The 24,455-nt window shown below is 40.6% G+C and overlaps 1 protein-coding gene across 1 annotated transcript in view; it reads left to right on the top strand.

Moving 5' to 3' along the window:
- The window catches only part of VWA3B (von Willebrand factor A domain containing 3B), a 211,740-nt gene extending 189,777 nt beyond the window's left edge, over positions 1-21,963 (top strand). Inside the window, exons 25-28 of the mRNA XM_043997092.1 lie at positions 6,726-6,850; positions 9,367-9,504; positions 10,835-10,932; positions 21,485-21,963. Coding sequence (XP_043853027.1) covers positions 6,726-6,850; positions 9,367-9,504; positions 10,835-10,932; positions 21,485-21,842 — 719 coding nt within the window. The 3' untranslated portion in view covers positions 21,843-21,963. The remainder of the gene's footprint in view (positions 1-6,725; positions 6,851-9,366; positions 9,505-10,834; positions 10,933-21,484) is intronic.
- Positions 21,964-24,455: the final 2,492 nt, after the last annotated feature.

Here is a 24,455-nt window from a genome sequence, read left to right as displayed (position 1 = left end):
ACTAGCAATGTAGAATGACCCGTCTCTATCGAAAGAGGATAAAAACCCTGGGAATACACCTCGAGCTCTCTCGGGGGTCTTCTGGGTCTTCTGGGTATTCCGGGGCTTTTCTCCTGCTTGTGTGCTAACTGGCATGCTGAAGCTCTCTCCCTGATTTCTCTACCATGGGGCCTGAGACCATGAAAAGTTAGGGAGATACATGGTCAATCCTTTACTGGTATAATATTTAATAAATAATATGCTCATCACCAAAACCTATATAGAAATAGCAAAATTAATTTCAAAAAACACAAGACCAAGGTTAGCATTAGCTATCTTGCATGCCACTTGACACTGTTGACTCACATTGAGTTTTTTTTTCTTTTTCTTTGTTTTTTTCCAGGGCAATGGGGGTTAAGTGACTTGCCCAGGGTCACACAGCTAGTAAGTGTCAAGTCTCTGAGGCTGGATTTGAACTCAGGTCTTTCTGAATCCAGGGCCAGTGCTTTATCCACTGCGCCACCTAGCTGCCCCTTACATTGAGTTTTGTGGTCCACTAAAGCCCCCAGACCTTTTTTTTTCAGACAAACTACTACTTAGCCATGCCTCCCTATCTTGCACTCTTAAAATTTATTTTTGAATCTAAGAAAAAGATTTTACATTCTTCCCTATTAAACTTTATGTTAATATCAACATCTTAAATTTTATTTTATTACTTTCCATATGTGATTAATGCAAAAGAGCTAACACCAGCTGTTTTGGCCTCCATGATTACCTAATAGAGAAACCATTTGGAGGAAAATTTAAAAGAAAATCAATTTATTCAAGCAACTAGTCAACTATGAAACTAACTGATAGGTAACCAGTTACTTAAAGGTTGTTTAACTGGATTAAATTATTATTTTTAAAAAACCCATTCTGTGTTCATAGGAATACCCTTTTGGGAAGTGCCTGACTTGTCCAGAATGTTATCGCAATTTTGTCTTTTAACCTTTATAGGATTTTTGCAACTTTATTTTGCCTGCATCATTTTCATTGAGAAAAGGCCGCTAAAACATTTTGCAAAGATATTATTTTGGTCCATTTAGGATATTTTTTGTTAAAAGCTTTAGAATCATCTTTGGTGATCATGAATCATTTTAAAGTATATTAGGGGCAGAAGGAATAATTGGGATAAGGGTATCCTAAGTCAAAGGCCAATACCAGGTCAGTTCAAGTCAACCAGCATTTAAGTTCTTACTACATTCCAGGTACTGTGTTAAGGGGTAAAAATGCTAGTTTGTTAAACTAATTGTATTTTATAGCACTTTAAGGTTTACAAAGTGCTTTACAAATAGAATTTCATTTGATCCTCATAACCACCCAGTAAGGTAGGTGCTTTTATTATACTCATTTTCCAGATGAGGAAACTGAGGGTAACTAAAGGACTTCATCCAAAGTCACAGGCAGGATTCAAACACACTCTATCCACTGCATGATTTAAGTTGCCTATAACACCTTAAAACAAGCGTACCTGGCCCAGTCATTTCAAACATGGGAAACTAGGTGGAGCAGCGGATATAGCCTGGAGTCAGGAAGACTCATCTTTGTGAGTTCAAATGTGGCCTCACACACTTTCTAGCTGTGTGATTCTGAGCAAGTCACTTAAGCCTGTTTGCCTCAGTTTCCTCATCTGGAAAATGAGCTGGAGAAGGAATTAGCGAACCACTCCAGTATCTCTGCTAAGAAAAACCCAAATGGGGTCACGACTAGTCGAACATGGCTGAAAAACGACTGAACAACAGCAACATTTCAAACTTCCCGATCACAGCAAGGACTCTCATATGCTAGAGGGAATCAGTAATTATTAGTTAGAAGAACAAGGTGGCTCCACCAGCTATGCTGGGTTTGGTTTGCCCACCACAGGGAGAGACAGTATGGGGAGGACACAAAATTGCAGATACAATTTGAAATGTTTATCTGGGCCTCTCAATTAACTAATAGACACCCTAGACAAAACTGAAACATAACATATAGGAGAGGCCGTGTGGCAGAGTGAAAAGAATATTGGGGGGCAGCTAGTTGGCACAGTGGATAGAGCACCGGCCCTGGAGTCAGGGGTACCTGAGTTCAAATCCGGCCTCAGAACATTGACACCTACTAGCTGTATGACCCTGGGCAAGTCACTTAACCCCAATTGCCTCACCAAAAACAAACAAACAAAAAAGGTAAAAGAATATTGGATTTGAGGCCAGGACAGAGATATGGATTATCAGCTCATATACCTAAGACTGGAAAGAACCTTAGAGATCTTCTAGCTCAGCTTCTTCATTTTACAGATAAGCAAAGGAAGACCCAGGGAGAGAACTAATCTCCTCAAGATCACTGTGGGAAATAAGTGTCAAAGTCAGGATTTGAATCCATACCTTAAAGCCTAGCTGACAGTTAAATAACATTTTACGGTTTTGCAAAACTCTATAGTTTGGATTTTTTAAAAAGCTACTTTATAGACACAGATGAAGTCTTCTGATCCTTACAATGATCCTGTAGAGGTAGGTGTTACAGATGTTATCATCTTCATTTTAGAGATGGGGGAGATGAAACCCAGAGAGATGGAATCATTTGCTCATAGTTACCTAGCTAGGAGTATAGAGATGGGATAAGGCCTTCCTGATTCCTCACCCGATACTGCTGGGACCTGACTCCAGACATGTGATCCTGGGGTTAATTCCCTGACTTTAGGAGATCACAGGAACAGTGTGGCATAAAGTCTTAGAGTCAGGAAGAGCTGAATTTAAGTCCCCGTCCTGACCCATACTGGCTACATGACTGCAGGCAAGTGCCTTTCATTCCCTGGCCTCAGTTTCTTCATCTTCCAGACTTGAAAGAATCTCCAAGGGCTCTTCCAGACCTAAATCTTTGGCCTATGAGTCTTTTGGTACCTCCAGGCACTTTTCTTGAGAGTAGAAATTATAGAGGAGATGCTGATGTGGGGTCTCACATACTTAGGAAATCAAAGGTCCAGAACATCCCCCCCCCAAAAAAAAGAGTATCATTTATTTCACAGGGTTATTATGAGTATAATACTTTGTAAAGCTTAAAAGATTAGTTAGTCACCCTGTGGGAAGACTATTTTTCTTTTCTAATCTGCAGGAAAAGACACTCCCTCCACTTTTTTAACATTAATTTTTTTTAATTTCCAAATTCTCTCTCTCTCTCTCTCTCTCTCCCCATCTAGCCCCTCCCCCACCCATTGAGAAGGCAAGCATAGAATACCCATTATATATGAGAAGACATACAAAATATATTTCTATATTAGCCACATCATATTGGTTTTTCTAGGTGATGAGGTCTCTCTGTTGCACACCGTGGCTGAGCTGGGCAGACAGTCGGGTTGTAGTGGGAACAGCAATGAAAAGCTCTGTAACTGATTGCCTGACCTAGGCACGTTACCCATGCCCTCAAGATATCAACAGCTGTCAAATGGAAATATCTACCCATGGCTGTTGTAGGGACTAACTGCAATGATGTTTGCAAAATATCACATGCACTTGGGCTCTTGTACTGTCTGTACTCCAAGCCCCACTTTGGATGGGAGTTTAGCTGAACTTTGTAGCTTTTGCTAGCTATATGACAGGCAGTTAATAAATGTTTGCTCAGTTGACTTGAATTGAATTACTCAGGAAACTGGGAAATAACCATTGTCCCTTCCTGGTAACCTACTTGCCATCCCTCTGGAGTTAATAGTCTTTGTATCTCTTAACAGCCAGCAGAGTGCCTAGCACATAGTAGGTGTTTAATAATTACTTGTTGATTGGTTATTTTTGTTTAATCTTATTTAAAATCAAGTTGAATATTTTAGTCCAAAAATTAAGGGGAAAAAATCAACCATGGGTCTGATTTTTTAAAAATATCTTGGCCTCCTTATAACACTCAATGAAATAAGAGATGTTTGGGCCTGGGTCAAGGCAGAAAATCAACACCTGGTTTCTTTTGCAGCAAATAAACCCAGTTTGCCAAGGCTAGATGGGGCAGTAAGAGGGTGGTCATGGTCAGGATGCCAGATGTGTTGTTCTGGAGGACAATGGGGACTTGTGTACACATTTTCTATCTATGAAAGGAATTCTGTGCACAGCTGTAGCTGCCATATTAAGTATATCTGTTTCTAAAATGTCCCTTAAAATTATAACCCCTTTTAATGTGGAGCATAAATTCAGTCAGGCTGAATGCCAGACCCCCTCAACCTCAGCCCAGGAATTTTCTTTTTCCATTACAGTGCCCTCTTTGACTGCAGCTACACCACAAGGGAACACTCAGCATTTTTAGCTTCTTAATTATTTTTAGTTGTAAATTTGGGCACAGAGGGCACATTGGTTTATTTGACCTGGTCATCTTTCCCATTTCTCTACCATTAGAGCTTTTATTCAGCTTTGAGAAAAGGATTCTGGGAAAAACACAGGCTTCTTTTCCTAATTGTCCAACTGAAAAATACCATTTTTTAATCCTGAAAGACTGATATAAGTTTACTAAAAATAAATGAATAAAAATTAGGCCTCTCCAAAAGTGGAAGGGACTACCTTAAGACATAGTCATGTCTCCATCACTGGTGGTTGTTGGATGGAAGCTGGTCCCATTTGTTGGGGATATTGAAGAAGAGATTCCTGTGCAGAAGCAGTTTGGATTTCACTCGGTCCCTTACAGCTTCTGGAAATTATGTGAGTGGAAGGCAAAAAGATTTTCTAGAGGAAGGGAACACATGAATGTATGTGCAAATAATCTTTTTATTGGGAAGAATATTTGCTTTTTGTTGTTGTTTTTCAGTTGTGGCTGACTTTTTGTGACCCCATTGGGTTTTCCTGGCAAAGATACTGGAGTGGTTTGCCATTTCCTTCTCCAGCTCATTTTACTGATGAAGAAACTGAGGCAAACACAGTGAAGTGACTTGCCCTGGGTCACACAGCTAGTAAGTGTGTGAGGCTATATTTGAACTCAGGAAGAGGAATTTTCCTGACTCCAGGTCTGGCACATAACTTCCCTGAATATTTGCTACTCCTCAGCATAAGTCATGGAAATTCTCCAGGACCCTGTTCATTTATCCTTTTTTTGTTTTGTTTTTGTTTTTGTTTTTGTTTTTTTAGTGAGGCAATGGGGGTTAAGTGACTCCCCCAGGGTCACACAGCTAGTAAGTGTTAAGTGTCTGAGGCCGGATTTGAACTCAGGTACTCCAGACTCCAGGGCCGGTGCTCTATCCACTGCGCCATCTAGCTGCCCCCCTGTTCATTTATCTTGATGCCTACTCATCTCACTGGTATTTTTTTCCCACTGGTATTTTATAATCAATGTTTGTAAACTGCTTTGGGCTTTGCAAAATGAAACCAAAACAACAACAACCAAAACAAGCAACCCCAAATCCCCAAATCATAATTTGTTCGTCAAGACTTCTTACCTGAGTTCAATCCTATCTGGCTACAGTGTGCCCAGTAGAAGAGAACCAGGATAGTGAGGGGCTTAGGATTATGCCATATTGTTGTTGTTGGCGGTCCTTTCTTCTTAAAGAGTGCCATGGCATCAGGATGATGTCATGACTTACAGTGAATTAGATTTAAGTGAGGGAGGACTGTGCAAGGTCACCAGCCTCATTCTCTCCTCTAGAGCCATCTGGGTCCAGTGGCAAGATATACATCAGGATGACTGGAGATGGCCCCAGATTTTTTTTAAGGCAATTGGAGTTAAGTGACTTGCACGAGGTTGTATAGCTAGTTAGCATCTGAGGTGAGATTCTAACTCAGGTCCTTCTGATTCCAGGGCCAGTACTCTATCCACTGTGCAACCTAGCTGGTCCAATGTAGATTGGCTGAAAGAACCTGAGGGATATTTATTGTGGAGAAGAAAAGACTTAGGGGAACCATGATAGCTATCTTTAAGTATTTGATGGACTATCACAGTGAACAGTGATTAGGTTTATTTTGCTTGGCTCCACAAAGGGATGGAGATGGGCATGGAGTCAGATTTAGGACCAAAGCTCTTAGATTCATTGATCTAGAACTGGATGGTCCCCAGAAGCCATCTATGTGAATCCTCTCATTCTACACATGAACACTGCAGGGTCAAAAGAGGTTAAATGATTTTCCCAAAGTTTCACATGTAGTCTCACATTCAAGGTGGGATTCAAACCTGGGTCTTTAATCTCCACTGGTATTCTTTCCCACTGTACCACGATGAATGCAATGCCTGAGGTAAGGAAAGACTCCCTAAAGCTGTCCCAAAGGGAAATAGGTTGCATGAGGTAGTCGGTTTCTCCCTATTTCAAGTCATTAATCAATTGGTCAACATTTATTGAACCCTCTGCTAGGTGCCGGGGCGTGCTATATACTGGGAATTAAAATACAAGGAATGGGGGGCAGCTAGGTGGCACAGTGGATAGAGCACCGGCCGTGGATTCAGGAGGACCTGGGTTCAAATCCGGCCTCAGACACTTAACACTTACTAGCCGTGTGACCCTGGGCAAGTCACTTAGCCCTAACTGACTCACCAAAAAAAAAAAAAATACAAGGAATAAAAACATTCCTGTAGGGAAAACAAATACTAACAAGCCTGTGAGGGCTCTTCTAATTCTGAGAGTCTGTGATTCTTATCCCACATCTGTAGACAAAAGGAATGTTAAGTGACTAAATGCCCATTTAGTGGCCAACAGAACACATGAAGTTACCTGGAGTGAGTAGAATGTAGCTTTAAAAATGTCTTCTTTAAAAATTGATCCATTTCAGGCACTGTGGTAAGGTGTGTTGGCCCCACACATGCACTTGTGCAATTCAAATATGGAGAAGCTCGAGTCGTGCCCATTGTATTCATTACTCCTGTGGGAGGTGCTATGCCCTGTCCAATTCTACAGGTAAGAAAGATAGCGATTCTTTCAGCTACCTTTTCGGCTGTTCACTCTGCTCTTCATTTGACACAGCACAAAAGTCACCAATGACATCACCACACTTGTGTTCATATGACTCTTTATTGACTAGTTGAAGAAATGATATTAAGTCCTCTTTCTGGGCTCAAAGCTGCTATTGTCCTCTTGCTAATTTATAGTTGCATAATTAACTCCATACAATGTAGATAAAAATCATATTGACTTGCTTTTGCTAGTAATATTATTACTTTGCTTCCAACAGTATACAGAGTAACAGAGGGGCTGTAATTTGCCCATAATTTATCATCTTTTCTTAACTTTATAAGAATAAATTAAAAGTAATTTATGACCAATGCACATTCCATTGCTTTCCTCCGGCATTGTAATTTCACTGACTGTACCTTCTAGACCTTAAAACATGATTAGCCCTCAAAAGTTGATACTACTCATATTTGCATGGATAATATTTGTGGTATCATGCTATTTTCTTATCTAGTTATGCATCCATAAAAGATTTAGTGGGTCTGATCACATATCCCTTACACCACCCTAATTCTAAACAGTCAATTGGTGATTTAAAAAAAAAAATGTTGAAACAGGCTTTGGAAAGGGAAAGTTTCACAATGATTGGGTAGTGTTAGTTATTACTTGGTTGGTGAACCAGTTAAAAAGCAGTTTGTCAAAAAAGTATTGAATTCAGAGTTGTAAGGGACTGTGGGGGTCAATTTCTAGTTTATCCTCCACATTTAGCAAGGTGCCTGGTACATAGTAAATGCTTAATAAATACTTCCTGATTGCTAGAGAGGTTAGTTAGTTGGTTGATCCCTGGGACAGCATCCCATAAAAGCAGAATTTCAATGGAAATCTTTCCTAAAGCAGTCTCTTCCATTTTGGGATCCTGTAATTGCTAGAAAGTCATTTTTTTATGGGTAGCTGAACCAGTTTTTAGTAGTTTTTTTGAAATTCAGTTCAAATCAAGGACATGCAAGCCACAGTCACAGGTACTGGAAATCAAGTCAACACACTTCTTTTTTTTTTTTTTTTTTTTTTTGGTGAGGCAATTGGGGTTTAATGACTTGCCCAGGGTCACACAGCTAGTAAGTGTTAAGTGTCTGAGGCCGGATTTGAACTCAGGTACTCCTGAATTCAGGGCCAGTGCTTTATCCACTGAGCCATCTAGCTGCCCCTCAACACACTTCTTGACCTTAATAATTGTGCATATTATTGAGGTAGGAAGATGTGATTTGTATATAAGTAAGTATAAAAAAAAGGTAGGATGTTATACTGCAAAAGAGATGCATATAGAGTTCTCTAGGAAACCCCTTTCATTTGGGGATAAGATAACACAAGCAGGTCTGATCGCTTCTCAACGTGTCAGCCCTTCAGTGGCCTTTAGAGTCAAAGGGCTTAGATTCAGATACTGTGTTGGTCATTGATGACCTATGTGACCTCTTAACCTCACTGGAGGCCTCAGTTTTCTCATCTGTAAATTAAGGCATTTGGACTAGATGATCTTCAAAGGCCCTCCCTAACTCTAAACTTAGAATCCTAGCAATAGTTAAAGGTATCCATCATTTCTTGTTGTCACTGAGTTGTTTCAAGTGTGTAGGACTCTCCATGAGAGAGTCCACTTGGGTTTTTTTTTTTTGGCAAATATACTGGGGTAGTTTGCCAATTCCTTCTCCAGCTCATTTTACAGATGAGGAAACTGAGGCAATTAGGGTGAAGTGACTTGCACAAGGTCACACAACTAGTAAGTCTCTTAGATCAAATTTGAACTCACAAAGAGCAGTCTTCCTGACTCCAGGCCTGGCACTCTATCTACTGTACCACCTAGCTGCCCAAGCTGTCCTATCTTACCTCAATCATCTCTTCTCCAAGCCATAAATTAACCCAACTCTTTCAATTGTTTCTTATAAGACATTGCGTCAAGTCCCACTCATTTTCTCTGGATGGGCTTTGGCTTATCACTGTCTCTCTTAGAATGTGACTTCCAGAAATGCATACAATGTTCCAGATGGGTCTGACTGTTAGTGAGTACTGTAATCTACTTATCATCCTTGGTAGTCTAGAAAAACTAATTTCTATTGTTTCTCCATATTAAAATTTGCTAGTGTTCATATAGGGATAGGTCTTGGACATGTGGTGGGGGGGGTTTTTTTATGTGATTTTATTAGTATAGGGAAATCTCAGGTGAAGAAACTCCCTCTATAAATTCAAGTTGACCTTTCCTCCTTTCTCTGCCATGTATTAGATAATTGCACATGACCAAGAGAATTTCAATGAGTTGCCCAGGGTCACACAGCTAGTATGTGTCAGAGGCAAAATTTGAGCTCAGACCTTCCTGCCTTTGGCCTGGCCCTCTATCCTCCATGTTATACCCGCTTTTTCAGCACTGATATGTGGTCATTAAAACTTTTAAAAACTTTATGTTGCAGAATGTTAATATGGTGTCTTTATTCCAAAAGAGCATTATTTTATACAAAATATGTTCTTCTGTACAGATTGGAGACTATGTATTTGCCAAAATTGTTATACGAAAAGGATATGACTTCTATGTTCCAGCTATTATCACAGCAACACCCAACGAAGATGATCCATATGACAGATTCTACACTGTTTTGAAGTGTAACAACAGAAGAGTAAGTAGGCATCCTGATCAACACAATGACACTGGGCTGGGAGAACGGGAGAACAATTTGGGAAATAATCATCGTAATAGTGGGCCTGGTGCCTTCATGATGAAAATTATGAAAACTATAGCGTAATTGAGTTATGTACTAGCTGGGTGTAGAGCATCCCATGTTCATAGAAAAGCACAGCACTATGTTCTGCTGACATCCAAACAGGTAGAGCTATATATTGAAATGAATCGGAATCACCGCCAAGATTGATTGGTTGGTTCATTAAGAACTTGTGTCGAGCGCTGTCCACAGAAATGATGACAACCATCCCAAGAAACACTATAGAATTTCCCCACTGCTTTCATTTTTAAGATATACATACTGATATGGACACATATAATAGGCAAATGGACAATGGAATAATCACATTCATTGGGGGTAGTCAATCTAGGCATGTGGCACTGCTTTTGGAGAAGGTTTACTGGTAAGAGGATGAAAAACATATGAACTTGGAATGATTAAAGGCTAAGGCACAGGGAAAGATTAATCAGACAATCAGAAACCATTTATTGAGTGCCTACTGTATGCCAGGTACTTGCTAGGCACTGGGGATACAAATACAATGAGTTCATCCCAAAGCAGGGGAAGGGAGGAGGAATTGGGTACTAAATATGCAGAATAAATACAAGGTAGTTAAATAGAAGATGGTGGTTGATTGGGGAGTGGGGAAGACTCTGATGATTGGAAAAGATCAAGAAAATTTTCATGTAGGCAGGATTGCTTGAGCTGCAATTAAGAATACAAAACTGCCCAACATACCCTGGTGAAGACTATAGAACATTGGGTGAGGACAAAGTGAGAAATGTTAGGGAGGTAAAGAGCAGTTATTTTAAAAAGAAAAGAAAAGAAAAGAAAAAAGGACAAAGAAGATGTTGCCTTCAGCAGAGTGTGGGAAGAACAGAGGAGTGACTGCTGGCCAAAGGAAGCTTGGCAAAGAGCAAGTCTGGGAAAGATATAACCAGAGTCTGACCCAAGCAAAGAATGTTGGGATTAGAGAGTAAGAGGCAGATGTGTGAAAAGGAGTAGATGGATGGATGGATTTGGAAATAAATCTATCATTGCGGGGAAGGACAGAGATGAGTCAAAGAGGACTTTGACAAGTGAACCAATAAAACCAGAAACAGATTCTTAGCCCTGACTTTGAATTGCTGCTCTCTTTCAAACTACCCTGTTGAGGAAGATGTCACAGAGAGCCCTGCTCACTAGTAGGATGGGGTGGATTGGGGTATAAATGTGTCCGAATGTGGGATGGTATTGTTTGAATGGTCACTATTGTTGTCATTTATAGGACTTTTGCCTCAGAAGTGGTCTTATTAAAATCAGCCAAAACAAATACGCACTCTCTTGTTCCTTTATAAGTTCTACACCAATGAAAGAACCCCCAAAGTAAGTATTCTCTAACTTTCCACTTATTAAATTAGAGTGTGCCTTACACTTTTGTTTTCATCCTTGAGTAGGGAGTAATCATCCTTTAAGTATGTGAAGAGAAAGGCAGACATATGGTACATTTTGCCTGAAAATGATTCTATCTCATGAATATTATTTTGAAATTCTTGTGAAAAGCACACTCTTAGACAATTAATGGTGAGCAGCTCTCCAAGTGTGTTAGGGTTTGAGGAAAGAAGCATTCTAACGCTCTGACTACATAAAAGCAGAGTCGGGGGCAGCTAGATAGCGCAGTTGATAAAGCACCGGCTCTGGATTCAGGAGGACCTGAGTTCAAATACGACCTCAGACACTTGACACTTATTAGCTGTGTGACCCTGGGCAAGTCACTTAACCCTCATTGCCCCACAAAAGGAAAAAAAAAAGCAGGGTTAGATTAAGTAGGGCCTCCATTCAAGTCCTCCTCTGATGGCATGGAGAAGATCTTCTGCCAGCACTAGAAGGCCATCCTATTGACCTGCAAAGGCTTCAAGTTAGGGCCAGGTAAAAGAGGCTATTTAGCAGTTTGGCAGGAGAGTGATTCATTTTTTGGCCATGGCAACACTTAAAATCAACCATGAACTCAGGAAGACCTGAGTTCCAATTCTGCTTCAAACATTAGTTCTGTGACCCTTAGCAAATCACTGCACCTCTATGCTAGTTTCCTCATCTGTAAAATGGGGGGCGGGGTGGTAAAAACAGCATCTACTTCCCCAGGATTGTTGTGAGGAAGACGCTATTGGGAAAAGTACCAAACTCTACTTTCCTTAAGTTCTTAAGAAAGGAGCTTTAAGTTTCCTTAAATACTTTGCCCTTTGTATCTCCTTATAGTATTCTTTAATGTGGCTCTTCTTCATAGTTTTAAATGTTTTAAAAGGATTATTGAGGAAAAATTTATATTCCATCTTTTCCTCTGAGATTACCACACCTAGGCGTCTTTGCTTACCAGGTGGTAGTGTATACCAGTTTGCAAACACTGGCTCTCAGTTCATCTTGTGTAGGGTTTTTGTGACTGGCTGCCAATTGGTCTCTCTGCTTGTGGTCTCTGACCACTTTGATCTAGTCTCCACATGGCTGCCAAATTGGTATTCAGAAATCACAGATTCGGCCAGGCCATTCCCCTACTCAAAAACTTTCTGGGGCTTCCTCTGGGATAAAATGCAAAAGCTTCAGTCTGGCATAATAATAATCGATGATGGTGGTGGTGATGATGATAAATGGCAGCTAGTATTTAAAAAGGGCTTTAAGACTTGCAAAGCACTTTATAAATAATCTGTTTTGATCCTCACAATAACTCTGTGAGGTGGTGTTATTATGCTTATTATACAGATGAGGGAACTCATGAGGCTAATGAAGCCCCTTGGCCAGGGTTACCAGCTAGAAAGTGTCTGAGGCAGGGTTTGAATTCCAGGGCTAGCATTCCATCAGCTATGCTACAACTATTTTGAAGTCCACCATCATCTGGCTCCTGCTTACCTTTCCCAACTTGATTCACGTTCCCCTTCTTTACACACTCTCCATTCCAGATAAAACAACTTAATTTCCACCTTCCATTCCATTCCATCTACCACTTCCCAGGCTTTGCAAAGGTGCCCCTGTACCCCAATGTGTGGAGTGTACTCCTTGGGGGTCTTCCTTCAAAGCACAACCCAAGTACTAATTCCTAGGTGAGGCATCTTCTGATCTTCTCCAGCTATGCTCCAAGATAAATGCCCTCTCCCGCTTGAAATGACCATATTTGTTTTATATTTACTTATCAGTGTTCACATTATATCTCACATTAAAACATTAGCTTCTTGAAAGCAGAAACTTTTCCTTTTTGCATTTTATATTGCTTGAATCTAGCACTGTGATTTGCATACAACAGGTGCTTTTAAAATGTCAGTCATATTTGCAACAAATATAACAGGGCATGGGGCAGCTAGCTGGTACAGTGGATAAGAGCACTGGGTTTAGAATCAGGAAGGTCTTCATGAGTTCAAATCTAGCTTATTAGCTGTGTAACCCTGGGCAAGTCACTTAACCCTGTTTGCCTCAGTTTCTCATCTGTAAAATGAGTTAGAGAAAGAAAGGGAAGATGATTCTAGTAACTTTGCCAAAGAAAATCCCCAAAATGGGGCCATGGAGAATAGGACATAACTGAAACAACTGAACATCAAATAACAGGACCCAGCACACAGTAGGCACCTAAAAAAATTGTTATTGATTGATTTTTTTTTTGCATTTGTTTGTGAAAAGCTTTGTTCTAGGCCCTATATTTACAAAGATGAAATCAGACTTAGTCCTTCCCCTTGAAGAATTTACAGTCAAGTAATTCAAACAAACCAATCTGAATGATGGTAATATGACCCCAAAGAGCAAATGGTATTGCAGCATATGAGTAAAAAGTCCTTTTTATTTGTGGTGCTGGTGGCTTGTCAGCAGTTCAATCACTTAAAATAGCCCTGACTTCCCAGTGGTTGTATTCAGAAATTTGAGGCAATCTAGAATGGCTGAATTATAAAACAATTATATTGAGCCAATTCAATTATTTCTTTGCTTAACTGGTAGATTCACAGTTCACCATGATGTTGACTGAATTATCTTTGCCAAGTGCTTCTATTTTCTGCTGTGGGGTTCTGCATAGTTAGCTAGCTAAAACACTCTCTAAGCTACCATAACTTAAAGACAGTTAAAGCTTCCAGCATACAAACCTCAATTTAGGAACTGAGAAAGGGGTAACAAATCTAGAGCTGTTTTCATCAAAGGTCAGTAGCCATTTGGCTTGGATCAGCAGGATCAGTTCACTGAGTAATACAGAAACCACTTCTTTGCCCAGTAGCGAGAAGAGCTGCCATGAATCATGGACACTTTACATACACACTTGTGTTGTTTTGTTGATGCTGAGTCATTTCAGTCGTATCCAATTCTCCGTGACTCTGTTTGGGGTTTTCTTGGCAAAGTTCTCAGAGGAGTTTGATATTTCCTTCTTCAACTTATTTGAGATATGAAGACTGAGGTAAACAGGGTTATGTGACTTGCCCAGGGTCACAGAGCTAGCAAGTGTTCGAGGCCAGATTTGAACTTATGAAGATGTCATTCTGATTCCAAGTCCAATGCTCTATCCACGGCACCTCCTAAATTATGGGCATGTGCCTAGCCCCCCAGGAGGCAACCTGCTTTGGGGGTACATCCAGGTACAGTTGATAGAGGGTTCATATGGTCATATGTTCTTCCACTGGTGCCACTGTTGCACAGATATAAGCCCAGAAGGAAACAAATGTGTGAGTTAATTTAAAAACTCTTCTCTTCTGTTCAAATGTGTTTTAAAATATTCTGAGGGGAGACAGAAAGCAGAGTCCCTTTAAAAATGAAAAAGCAGGTCTGCCCGAGGCTGTTGCCAGGCAGCTTCAGTGGATTCAGTTCAACAAAGATTTAGTGCCTGCTGTATGCAGAGCTCTGCTCTGAGTGCCCAGAGGGCTACAAAGACTAGGTTTCCCTAGAGCTTATGGTACAGGAGGACATGGAGGTGAACAACTGCAGCAGCAAAACTAGGAAGGAATTTGAAATGAAATGTAGGAGTGAGTGGTTGCCCAAGAAACTTCTTCCTAAGTGGAGAAAAATCACCCTGTAAGTGCTTCTCCTGTCAGCTAGGAGGCTGACTAGCTTGGGGCAGCTAGGTGGCACCGTGTTTAGAGCCCTGGCCCTGGAGGCAAGAAGACTTGAGTTCAAATCTTACCTCAGACACTCATTAGCTGTGTGACCCTGGGCAAGTCACTTAACCCCAATTGCCTCAAAAATCCAGGGCCATCTCCAGTCATCCTGATCTATATCTTGCCACTGGACCCAGATGACTCTGGAGGAGTGAGGTTGGTGACCTTGCACAGCCCTCCCTTACTTAAATCCAATTCACTGCCAAGTCATGACATCACCCCAATGACATGGTCCTCTTCAAAAATGAAAGACAGGGGCAGCTAGGTGGCGCAGTGGATAGAGCACCGGCCCTGGAATCAGGAGGACCTGAGTTCAAATCTGGCCTCAGACACTTAACACTTACTAGTTGTGTGACCCTGGGCAAGTCACTTAACCCCAATTGCCTCACTAAATAAAAAAAAAAAAAGAATGAAGAACAAACAACAACAACAACAGCTTCTCCTGTCATTTGCCAGCCTCTTTTAGATCAACCCTGACATGGTCGCAGAAGGTTCATATCAAGTAAGAATCATAGCAAAAGCAAAACATCATACCCTTTGGATCATGTAAAGAGGGCCTGGAGCTGGGAGCAGAGTGCTCACACTGTCAGCTTCTGGAGAGTACTGAATTTGTATTCAAGGGACCTGTGTTCAAATCCTGATGCCACTACTTTGGCTACTTGGGGGACCATCAGCAAGTCACAGGAGGAGTATCCCTGGGCCTCAGTTTCCTTATCTGTGTAAAATGAGGATATTGAATGCTGGTACCCGTTAGCATTTATTAAGCATATACTAGGTGCCAGTCATTGTGCTAAGCACTGTGAATACAAAGAAAGGCAAAAATATTGCACACATCTGCTCTCAAGGATCATAGAATCTAATGGAGAATTAAATGATCTCTGGGGTTGCTTCCAACTCTAAATCTATGTTGCTATTAAACATGTACAGTCTCTTGCCCTGTTCTGTCTCCCTGGAACCGGTTGTACCCCAGAAGGACACATCAACTTAGGAAGAAAAATTCCCAGGGATTCCCCTGCAGTCACCCTGACTCACTGCGCCCAGAGTCAGAGCTGGCTCTTTCCCTCAGGTTACTGCAATGTACCATTGGGCATCTGTAGAATTGTTGGGGCCACTCTTCAATAGATCCACATTTCACTGTCTGTCTTGCTTAAATAGACTCAGTACAGAGCCTATGTAGTAAGGTAATACATTGAGTGTATTATGGCTGAATCTGCTTCCTTCCCACTTCCCATGGTCTTATTCTGTTGTCTTCTCCACATGGCTACCATTCATGGACTCCTTATCTTTTTAGGTACCTACTGTGTGCTAGGCACAGATTAGGCTAGTATATATTAAATAAAACAAGATAATTTCAAGGGAGAGAATTTCATGATGATTTCAAAGTTACTGTATGAGAAAAGCAAATGTCCCAATTTGCAAAGAAAGAAAGAGAATGGAAGCAGCAAGTTATAGGCCAGTGAAAAGTTGGGTTTTTTGACCTCTTGGTCATACCAGAACCTCTATTTGATAAAGCCAATCTCAATTCTTGATTTTCAAATGGAATTTGCAAACTATGGGCCAGTGAACTTCCATTTCTAGCAGAATTCCAGAATGTATTATTTGATAGCCTATTACTGACCATCTAGGAGAAGTAGTGATAGTTTGCCTGGCTTTCATCATTCGCTAAGGCTTTTCAGTTCTGTGGGTCATTGTCAGAACAAGTGATTGAGCTCCCCCTGTGGAAAGAGCATCACCATATCAGGGAGATGAAAGAACAGCTCAAAATGGGCCCTCTGCCCTAAAGGAGCCAGCAATATGATAATCAGGATGATCTTAATCTTGGAAACAAATTGTTGCCTCATCAGCGAGTCTAGGGAACTTTCTTTTATGGGACTCAGGCATCTGGAACTCGAGGCCAATAGTCCGGTTTTTGCATCTTATCTTTTTTCTTTCTTTCTTTCTTTCTTTCTTTCTTTCTTTCTTTCTTTCTTTCTTTCTTTCTTTCTTTCTTTCTTTCTTTCTTTCTTTCTTTCTTTCTTTTTTTGGTGAGGCAATTGGGGTTAAGTGACTTGCCCAGGGTCACACAGCTAGTAAGTGTCAAGCGTCTGAGGCTGGATTTGAACTCAGGTCCTCCTGACTCCAGGGCTGGTGCTCTATTCACTTCGCCACCTAGCACCCTTTTGCATTTTATCTGATGTAACTAGTAGGTGATCATCCTCAGTGAGGCAGGTCAGTCTTAGACATGTCAGTACTATGTAGCATAAGCCCAGCATTTCATTCTGGATTAAAACACCAGACCACAACCTCAGGTGTAAGACTATCCAAACCAAGTAACGACCTCTCCCTATAAGCTCTGGCTTCTTGGAAAAGTTAGAAACTCTGGATCTAACAATGTGAGAAAAAAGGCTGGTTCTTTCTCCTTTCCTCAGGAATAAAAACTCAGCTAGAAAGGAAATGATCGTACTCCTGATTATTTGGATTTATATTTGCCTTTAGGATCCGGTGACATTCTCTTAATAAATGAGCATGATTGTTTACTCTTAGTGTGGTGGATCTGGAGAAGTTGGCTCTCAAGAGAACAATGAAGTAACGTCCTGATGTCTCAGCTGTAGCTTTGGTTCTGGTCTCTGGTTCTATTTTCCCATTCCCAATTCCTATTTCACAAAACATTAGTATCTCATTAGCTCTGTTTCTTGAGACCCATTTGGTGGTTTCCCAGGAAGACATTTTGCTCTGCAATGATGCCCTCATGGAAATCATAATTCTCAGGTTATTTAATACTCCTCCTTTTATACCACGTTACCTTGCTTCACACTGGTTTTCCTGCTGTGGCTTGAGGAAGTCATTGATTGAAGCATAAAGATTCAATGCTATGACATTACTATGGATGAATCACTTCCCATAATCTGACACCGTAGATAATGATTGTTTTCCTCTTAGAGGAAGCCACACATTTGAAATCATTAAACTATGCAGTCGAAATCATTGAGCCACTGGATGTCATTAGCTGGTTTAGTCGTTTCAGTGAATGTCAGGGGCCCATTGGCTCTGCTTGGGGAAAGATCTAAAGGATCAAACGCGCCATTTCTAACCCCCATCTCGAGTGCACTGGAAGGAGAACTCAGACACGAGGCCTCTCTGTGAGAGGCCTCTGCCAACAGCAGTTTTTATCATCCATGTTTCATGAGCCAACTTTTAAGCCTGAGGGGAAAATGAAGAGTGACTAGAAAGGGGCGTACCACTGAGCTACTTTCTGATGCAATAGTACATTTTTGGAATAAAACTGTCTTCTGACAGCCAATGTGGCACCGTGGAAAATATGCTGAATTTGTAGTCAGAGGACATAAGTTTATTCCTGGTTCTGCTATTCATTCATTCATTCATTCATTCATTCATTCATTCATTCATGTATTTGTTTATTTATTCATTTATTTATTTGTTTTATTTTATTTTGTTTTTTGGCATGCTATTTTCTATGTGACCTTGAACAAGTCATTTCTTCCTTAGTGGTCAAGTTTCTTTACTGTCACTTAATCCTGCTTGCCTCAGTTCCTCATCTGTAAAATGGGCTGGAGATGGTATACCACTCCAGTATCCAAGAAAACTCCAAATAGGGTCACAAAGAATTGGACATGATGAAAATGACTGAAGGACAACAACAACAAGAATGACAAAGCCATTCTTAAAACAATATTGCTTTTACCGTACACAACATTCTCTTGGTATTTTTCTGTGCATTTTGCTCTTCACCCTTTCATTCAAGTTTTTCCATGCTCTTAACAAAGGAATGAACATTTCTATCAATACCAGAGGTCCCTTCCCTGGCCAAATTCTCCCTGTCCATTCAACAGATTTGAAAAAAAACAAAACCAAACAACTCACAACTTCAACCACTTTTTAATAATGGTATTCCTTGAGAGATAAGCATAAAATCCTGCTAGGATATGTACAATGTCCAGAGCCAATTAAAAATGCGGCCACTGTGGGGCAGCTAGGTGGCACAGTGGATAGAGCACTGGCCCTGGAGTCAGGAGTACCTGAGTTCAAATCCGACCTCAGACACTTAACAATTACTAGCTGTGTGACCCTGGGCAAGTCACTTAACCCCAATTGCTTCACTTAAAAAAAAAATGCGGCCACCAAAAGCAAACATTGCAAATTGTTTCTAGGATGATAAACAGCACGAAACATATGCTCATAACGACCTTTTTCAGCTAACTTGATTTAGGAGGATGAGGGGAGATGATTTTTGATGCAAATGCCACATGGGAGAAGAGCCTCCAGGGCACTTTCTCCTACAAGGGGATGCAGAGATACTGGACACACTAAAAGGTCACTGATATGGAACTAGGCCTGGAAAGGGCTTATCTGTGGTGTGGACACAACAGGGCCAGCCATCCAGTAGCTTCCTCTTTTAAACCGTAATTCTTATTAACTAGATGGAAAGATTACTTTTTTTTTTAACCTGCTGAAGAGATACAAGCACTGACAGAGTTTTCTAAATTTCAGATCCCCAAGATAGACACTGCAGTTATCCCACCCTAGTTATAGGTCTGACAGGATCTGTCCCCGATCAATTCAAAACAGGGAGAAATAAAAAGGAAATGTCTGTGCTTTCCACAAAGAAAACCAAATGATAGTGCTTTTTGTTTTGTTTTGTTTTGTTTTGTTTTTTAAAAGCATACCAGAACACTAACCACTGCCCTTCACAGTAGGTGATACATATATTTCTAAAATGGTGCTTTGGCTCAAAACACTTGTGAAAACTCCTCATTTGAAACTGTCTGCTTTTAATATCCTCATTGGTCATAGACTCATGGAGCACAGAATCACATATTTAGAGCTGGAAGGGACTTCAGAGGCCATTAAGTCTAAAGCTCAGGGACATATTTGGCTCTGAATATAAACAGTCATTATATAATAATGTCAATCCATGTAAATAAAATGGATGATATGCTTTAAAGTGGACATACATTGGTTTTGGCCCCCAAAGGAATATGAATAATATACAGAATATATCTATATTCGGAATATATCTCTACAGAAATAAGGCACAGCTTTTTCATTGGATTCAACAACAGACTGTAAAAGCAGTTTGGATATAGGCATTTTCAAGGGTTCTAAGGAGGGGCAGCATCACTTGAATAGGTATACAGACTTTTAAGGTCCTCACTTTGAAGGGTCCAATGCTTATGTGGATGCATCATTTCTGATAACTTTTAAGTATACCTATGTATCATTACCTTATATTTATGCTCTCTATTAATTTTTAAACTTAAGTCTATATACATCAATGCTTCACTGATTTGTGATTTCATCTGTGTGGGTACTCCCTTCACTCTTCAGACCATAATTAATACAAGGTCTTCAAGAGTTGCTGTGGCTACAGTAATGATGATTGACCATGAAAGACTTAGCTCTTCTCAGTAATACAATGATCCGTGGCAATTCCAAAAGACTTATGATGGAAAATGCTCTTCACATCCAGAAAAAGAACCATGGAATATGAATGCAGACCAAAGAATACTATTTTCACTTTATATGTTTTTCTTTTTTTTTTGTTCTGATTTTTTTTTTACAATATGACTAATGGGGAAATATTTATAACATGATTGTATATATATATATGTGTATATATATACATATATATATATATAAACACATATCTGATTGCTTGCTATCTTGGGGAAGGGGGAGAGAAGGGAGGGAGGGAAAAATTTGGGACTCAAAATCTTACAAAAATGAATGTTGAAAATGATCTTTACATGTAATTGGAAAAGACAAGAAAATATTACCAAAAAGAGTTGCTATGGCTAAAAAATTCATCACCTGGTAGCCAACTTAGTGATAAGCCTTTCCAGATTTAGAGAAACGTTGTAGGTTGTTAGTGTATAATACATTAATGGATGCATACTCAGAGCTATAACCAAGAATTTTTGCTCCTTGGGCAACTAACACAAGGTAAAATTCTCAGTTGTGTGTGCGCTTGTGTGGAGGGAGTGGTCAAGGTAAGCAGTGCTGGTTAAGGAAGAAGTTAATTACAGTCCATTCTGTGGTAATTACCTATTTTAATTATTCTTTCCAACCATATGTTAAATGTTGTTATTCCTAGAGTACTGACAATTTGAAAATTCTGTCAGCCCCCTATAAGATTGACATCTTCTAAATTTTGTACTCTGGGCAAAACTCCATCGCCCCACCCTAGTTATAGCACTGTCCCTACACAAAACTTTTCCATCTTGGTAGGACCTGCCAAGACTTGTGTTTCACTGGTATGCTTTTTTTTTGTTTTCAAAGTGTGTTTTTTTTTTAATTTGGAAAATTTTATGATAGATAGAGACATCTGGGAGTCAGGGGTGGTAGAAGTGGGGGGTGGGAGCCTAATCTAAACTAGGGTAGGTAGTCATTCTCTTTGTTTCATTCGGCATGACTAATTTGATTATTTGGGTAGTCTTCAGCTTGGGATGCAGACTCCCATATGAAGTTGAAGATAATCCAGCTTGGCGGCCACATAACAACTGATAGATCCCACATAGGGGTTGCACATGGGGTTTCGTGCAAGTTTGTTGAGTTGCAACATCAAACCTAGCCTAAACTATGTCGTGATTCTTAGGTGTCCCCAAAGTGTTATAAAAATGACTTGAGAGAAATAAATCCAGGCAACTCAAAATTTGCTGGTGGTAAGATTATTTTCATTGTGTCTGGGGGTGGGGGTGGGACATGGAATGATCGCTGGAGAAATATCCTGAAGCCAGTCTGTGAGCCTGTGTTTGCATGTCACCAGCCACATCCTCCCTGTGCCTCTCAGCAGACTCCATGTAACTCCAATTACTTTTTTCTAGGGAGGACGAAGAGGAGATGAATTCTGATTTTATGTTCTTTCCTTTCGACGAGGTTGAGACTGGCCCATTAAGAGATTCAACAGATGAGAATTCAAAAAGAAACAAGAACAAGAAGAAATTTGACATAAAGAAGCAATCCCGAGAGATCTTGTCCTCAGATTCAGAGGATGGTCCCTATGAAGCTGAGACACACATGTGCTGCTCCAAGGCAAGGGGCCGGTCAAGGGGAGGAGGGTTCCCAGACAGTGGTTCTAAGGAAAACAGTAACAAATACCCTAAAAGTTATACTCACCAGATAAAAACTTTCCCAAAGTGTCAGTGTCAGTCTAAATCCCTACGCAGCAAAAAATCTGCTTAAGTTGTTCTACTTAACTATTCTCTTCCTCTAGAACCAATCTTTAGGACAGATTCCATTGAGCTGGTCCCTAAGTCAGATCTACCATTTGCACTAGCTCCACTTCCTGGAGGCCCACTCAAAGCTCTGGGGGCAATCCTGAAAATAACAAGGGATTTACTGATCATCATTCAAGACCATTGTAGCAGCTGGTCCTCTGGTACCTGGTAGAATGAGACATTCAGGTTGGTTGGCACTGAAGTAACACACCAGGTTCATTTCCACATGAACCTTTCATGGTTTGTGGCTCAGGCCAACCAAGAAACAAGCAAAACTTTTAATCCATATTTACTTACCTAAACTCTTCTGCTTTTTAAAAAAACAAAACGCCTTATTGGCTCTTGCCTGATCATACTTTATCCCATTCTGTTTTCCGGGCCTCATCTCTCTAGCTAGACAAAAGCTTTCCCTACAAAGTGAAACCCAAACCCCTGGTCACTCTGGGGTAACCTTCATGCTCTGGGCTTTGGAGCTTCTGTGTCCTGATTTTGCCCAAATTACTGTCAACGGGTTTTTGAAGTTTTCTGGAAGTCAATGCATTGTTAACCCAAGTAGGGTTAACTATGACCAAGGTGTGAAATTGCATATTGTATATCATTTATATCGATTATTTGAATTGTTATCTCACACCAGATACTGTCCTATTTTCCACCAGGCTAATATTACCTGATTTACCAGCACCTTGGAATACTTCAGGGCTTTTCCTAATTCTTCCTATCAGTTGTCTGTTGCATAAGCCTGTCGTCAAAAGTACAAACCAAAATAAAAATCTTAAATTGGAAACATTTCCCAAACAGTGTGTTATGTATTTGTTACCACTTTGTTGCTTTGAGAACCCAATAGCTATGATGTATAGATGTGTTTGTTTCTATTGTAGCTTCTGTTATTTCACATGAAAGAAAGAAAGGAAGAAATGCTATTTCCTTCTTCCTCTTCATTAGTAACTTCTGGACTAGATAGTAACAAGCATGTTGATCTTTAAGAAGAAATATACTTGTCTTCCCTTTTAAAACAGAGAATATAATTCTACATATGAGAAATTACCATCCAAATTTGAACTCCAGTGAACATATACACCCAGAAATCATGAGGTGTATTGTCCCCTAACAAAGCCAGGCTAGTGGAAAAGCACCTGACCTAAAATCTCAGCATCTGGACCTTGAATCCAAGCTCAACTACTTACTCATTGTGTGGTCTTGTGTCCTCATCTTTATTTAACCACCAGGTAGCCTTGCTAATCAATAACCTTGTTCAACTCACCAAAAGGCCCAGTCCTTAGAAAGTCCCATGTTCACCCTGGGGATGCTGTGTTCCAACCTGCTCTAGAGGGAGTCCTGGAAAAGTATCAGGCCCTCTAAGGCTCTCAGAGAAAAGGTGATTGTCCAGCCCCTGCCTCTGCCTTTATCTGAGGAGTGTCATCTGTGAGGATCTACCCAATCAGAATTAACTTTTTATTCCACCAACCTATCTACCAGAAATTCAATATTCTGCTTGAGTCTGTCCTGTTAAACTGAGCCCCACTCACAGGATCTAATGAGATCTCACATCCTCTGTAACCACCCCAAGAACAAACATGCTTAACTGTATACAGTGTTTTATCCTTTGTAAAGAATAAAAGGGGGGTATATTAGAGCATCTGCTGTATGCATGCCTGCCTGCCCCCTCATATCCCAGCCACTCCCATCTAATACATACATAGGCACATTAGGAAAAGACAATTCTGTTGTTCTAGCTTCACTATAGCCAACATTCTTGTGAACCCTCAAAGGAGTTTGAGGAATACAGAACAAGAGTTTCCAGATACCATTCAACCCTCTGCCTCCCAGGAGGCTGATGTACACAGATGATGGAGGAGAGAGAGTAGTTAGGGCTGGCTCTCACTCTTCTCCTCACAGATCTGTACCAGGCAATAAACTCCAGCTTGACTCTCTGGTTCTTGGCTTGCTGTTCACTGACTGGGCTGTTTAGGACTCTGCCTATTCTACCCAGCTTTCTTAATCCTTTGTGTGGCAAAAGGGTTCTGCCAATGGCAGCTAGAAACAAACTAAGACTTGCTCCATCCCAACCTCCATCTTGTCTTGTTTACCCTATGTCCTTGAACGTAGCCATCTCTCCTCCCACCTAGTCGAAAAGTATGTCACTTCCCTCTCTGTCTCTTCCTGAATGTTACTACTCACCACCAAGGGGGAGGGAGAGTAAAACCAGCTCTTTTTCCTTCTGTTGAATCAGAAGCATAGAGAAAAGTTATCCTGAGCAGCATAGAGGGAGGAAAGTAAATTCCTTTTTCTTTTTTTTTGGGGGGGGGGCAATTGGGGTTAAGGGACTTGCCCAGGGTCACACAGCTAGTAAGTGTCAAGTGTCTGAGGCCAGATTTGAACTCAGGTCCTCCTGAATCCAGGGCCGATGCTCTATCCACTGTGCCACCTAGCTGCCCCAGGAAAGTAAATTCCAATAAAGACTAAGTGAGTGTTTTCTCACTATTGCCTCTCCCTTACCACTCATTCATTCCTTAATCCCCTGAAACTTGGCTTCCTCATTCTACTGAAGCTACTCTTCTGCACATCATCAATGACCTTT

The sequence above is a fragment of the Dromiciops gliroides genome, chromosome 3 (assembly GCF_019393635.1).
Source record: "Dromiciops gliroides isolate mDroGli1 chromosome 3, mDroGli1.pri, whole genome shotgun sequence".
Taxonomy (NCBI): Eukaryota; Metazoa; Chordata; class Mammalia; order Microbiotheria; family Microbiotheriidae; genus Dromiciops; species Dromiciops gliroides.
Note: the sequence above shows the minus strand (reverse complement) of the source record. Positions and strands in the feature narration are given on the sequence as shown.